This window comes from Acanthisitta chloris, unplaced genomic scaffold, assembly GCF_000695815.1.
Source record: "Acanthisitta chloris isolate BGI_N310 unplaced genomic scaffold, ASM69581v1 scaffold7014, whole genome shotgun sequence".
Taxonomy (NCBI): Eukaryota; Metazoa; Chordata; class Aves; order Passeriformes; family Acanthisittidae; genus Acanthisitta; species Acanthisitta chloris.
This window is the reverse complement of record NW_008670858.1, coordinates 15,033-18,243: the sequence shown is the minus strand read 5'-3', so window position 1 is coordinate 18,243 and position 3,211 is coordinate 15,033. Positions and strand designations below refer to the sequence as shown.

The 3,211-nt window shown below is 52.9% G+C and overlaps 1 protein-coding gene across 1 annotated transcript in view; it reads right to left on the bottom strand.

Annotated features, from left to right (window-relative positions):
• Positions 1-399: 399 nt before the first annotated feature.
• The window catches only part of MPP1 (membrane protein, palmitoylated 1, 55kDa), an 11,722-nt gene continuing 8,910 nt past the window's right edge, over positions 400-3,211 (bottom strand). The window contains exons 10-11 of the mRNA XM_009073845.1: positions 2,883-2,957; positions 400-807 (exon numbers count right to left, since the gene is read on the bottom strand). Of these exons, the coding sequence (XP_009072093.1) occupies positions 631-807; positions 2,883-2,957 (252 nt within the window). The 3' untranslated portion in view covers positions 400-630. The remainder of the gene's footprint in view (positions 808-2,882; positions 2,958-3,211) is intronic.

The window sequence follows — 3,211 nt, the reverse complement described above, 5'->3', positions numbered from 1 at the left end:
CACCAATGGTTGCAGAGGGTTAATCAGAAAACTCCAACTTTGGAACACAGGGTGAGGCCTGCCTGGGGGTGGGTGCTGCATGACACATTCATTAAATCCATTCTTGCCTCTTTCCACTTCCCAGTTTGTGAGAGGAAACCCTTGGCTGTAGGAGCTCTGGTCTGCACTGTGTGAAGCCTCATGGACACCAGGCAGGATTTTGAGTTGCTTGTGGTACAGTGTGCACTCCTGCAGTATCAGAAGAAATCTACTGGGAAAGCCCCTGTTCTGCCACTTCCCCTGGGACTGATGCAGAGAATATCAGTTGGGTGCTACAGCAGGACTGTGCTTTCCCTTGCCCCGTGAGGTAGGGAGCTGTGCTCTGAGCCAACAGGGGTCTGCTGTGGCCATTGACTTACCCTGCAGTGCCACGGGAGGTGGCTGTCCCCCAGGCAGCCCTGTCCTGCGTTCCTTCCCCCAGGAGAGGAGATCTGGGCATCCTCTGTGTGTGTCAACCAATTGAGACCATGTCCATGGAGCAGCAAAGGAAAGGAGTTGTGCTGGGCTGTGTGTGGATCAGGGGAAGCTGAGGAGGTTTCTCCCCATGGCTGCAGGATGGTCGATGGGAAGCAGCTGGGGTCAGATGCCCTCTCAGTACACCCAGGAGACAGGCACCCACTGTGGAGAGCTACAGGCCTGCTCAAAGGCTGCCTGCAGCAGCTGGAGGCTTTCTTCCACCCCATTATTGACCAGGGAGAGGTCAAAGTAGTGTGCATATCGACTCCGGATGCTCTCCGAATCCTTCCGCAGCTGCTGCAAAGCCTCTGACTGCAAGAAATAGGAGAGTGCTCAGGAGGCTGGGGAGGAGACGAATTGCACACTCCATCCCAACAGGGAAGGAAACTCCCTCCCACCACCCAAAGTGGTTGTGAGGTGTCAGCACAGAGCATCCTTGCAGCTTGTCTAAGCCAGGAGCTGTTGTGTGATCTCTGAGCTTGTGTCTGGACTTCCATGCAATGTTTGGAGCATCAGGTTAACTGCTAGAGTGAGGCCAGACCTGCTCTTTACCTTCCAAATGCTCTGTGGCAGCCCCCAGGGAGAAGGTTCACGGAGCAAGCAGGCAGTGCTGTGCTATGTAGTGTAGCCAGCTCAAGGCCTCAGGCTGGTTTGGAGGTAGGATCCCTGCAGGATGGTCTCTTCCCTCTGGCTTTTGGCCAGAACAGCACCAGCTGGCAGAGCTTTACTAGCCTCTCTCTACTGGTCTTGGCTATGTTTTACTGCTTTGTTTTGAGAGTAAAAGCAAAGCTGCCTGACCCCCTCCTGACGGTGTGGCTGGGCTGCCCAGCAGGAGGCGCAGCCCTGCAGGCAGCTCTGCCCCCAAAAACGGGTCCAGATGATTTCTACGTGTCTCCCTCATGGAGCCCGAAATGCCGCTGTGCCTGAGGAAGTAGGGGATAGCTTGAGGTACAGTGCTTGGTGAGCTCTGCAGTGTGCAAATGTTAATAGATCTAGATAGATATTATATCTATTATTAATAGATTAAATAGACCTAATCAGGTATTAATATATCTAAATCAGACAAGGCTTTATGTCTTTCCCTTCTTTTTCTTTATACCTGTGTATAGATCACAAGACTGACACCTTCAGTGGTCAGCACTAAAAACATATTCCAGACAACACAGTAATATTGCAACACCAAACCCTCCCTAAGGGCACAGCAAGTTTAGGTCTTCAAGGCGTTCAGTTCAACAATAACAAACTCTAAATGTAATTAACAATTACCCCAGGGGAAAAAAGGTATACTGCTTAGCTACCTTCACCTTGAAAGAGTTACTGAGAATATTCATCTATTCTTATATAATTAATTTTTCCTATATTGTGGATGACGCCGGCAGCTCTCAGGGGTGGAGAGAGGAGAGCTACGAGCAGTTTACCTGGGTCATGTGAGCTCTGCGGGGTCACATTAACCCTGCCACATCCCCCTGGTGAGAGTGAGCCGAGCTGCAGGGCTATAGATAGAGCCTGGCAGCAGCGCTGGCCCTGCCCACTGCAGCAGGAGGTGGCAATTCCTCTGGCTGGAGGCAGCCGTGGGTGACGGCAGGAGGTGGAGGCAGCTGGACCTTTCTGCTCTGAGGCTTGCTTTCCCTCTCCCCAGCCTGCTGCATATGGCTGTGCAATCCTCTGCCGTTATTGTGCCTCTAAATAAATACCTGCAATGTACCTCTAAATATCCTCTGTGCAAACTGTCTGTATCTTAAGCTTTACAAACGCCAGTTTAATAGGTTTGGAGAGCTGGCCTCGGTTGCTCGTGAGTCCAGCAGGAGCACAGTTCTGGGTTTCCCTGTTGTCCCATCACTTCCCATCTCCCCGGCAGGCTGGGGCAGGGCAGGGTAGGCAGCACTGCTCCCTGCCTCAGGGGCCTTTCCTGGGAAGAGGGAGCCTGTGGCTGCCAGCCTTGTGCTTGGCACTGAGTGAGTTAACTGTGGTATCAGTGCGGCTTTCATCCCAACGGTAAAGCGATCAGCATCTTAATGAGGCAAAGAATGAAAGGAACGGCTGTTCGTTGTGTCCATTTGCATAGCTGATGGCTCGATAAGTGGTCCTGCCCCGGGTGCTGGGCTGTACTCCCCACCAAGCCTGAGCAGCTAATTATGCTTGCAAGGATAATGGTTGCTGGGGGTGTCAATCAGAGACAGCCTGCAGCTGCAGGAATTGGCAATTCCTGATCTGGGCTGAGTTCTCCTGGATCACCGACATAAAAGCAAACAAAAAGAAGCTGATATGGAGCAGGGAGAGTCCTAGGTTGCTGCAGTGGGCTTGTTGCCCCCCAGCCCTGGGCTTTTTGCTGGCAAGCCCAGCTGGAGGGGGACAGGAGGGGACAGCTTCAGCACACTGCCACTCACCTCCTCTGCCTTGTCTGTTGGGGCGATGAAGACTATGAACGGGGAGAGCTCGGCCGTGCGGACGATCTTGAGGGTCTGTGGAGAGAGGGATGGAGTTACCAGAGTGTGGCCATTCCTCAGGGTGAGAGCAAGCACAGCTGTCTGGCTGCTGTCCCACACCCCCACACTGCCCCCAGCCAGGCTGCCAAGGTGCCCGTGATGCAGCAGTAGGTGAAAGGGGACACCCCTCACTGGGGACATGATAGGACAAGGAGTAATGGGTATAAATTGGGAGAAATTTAGATCAGATATTAGGAAGAAATTCTTTACTGTGAGGGTGGCAAGAGGTC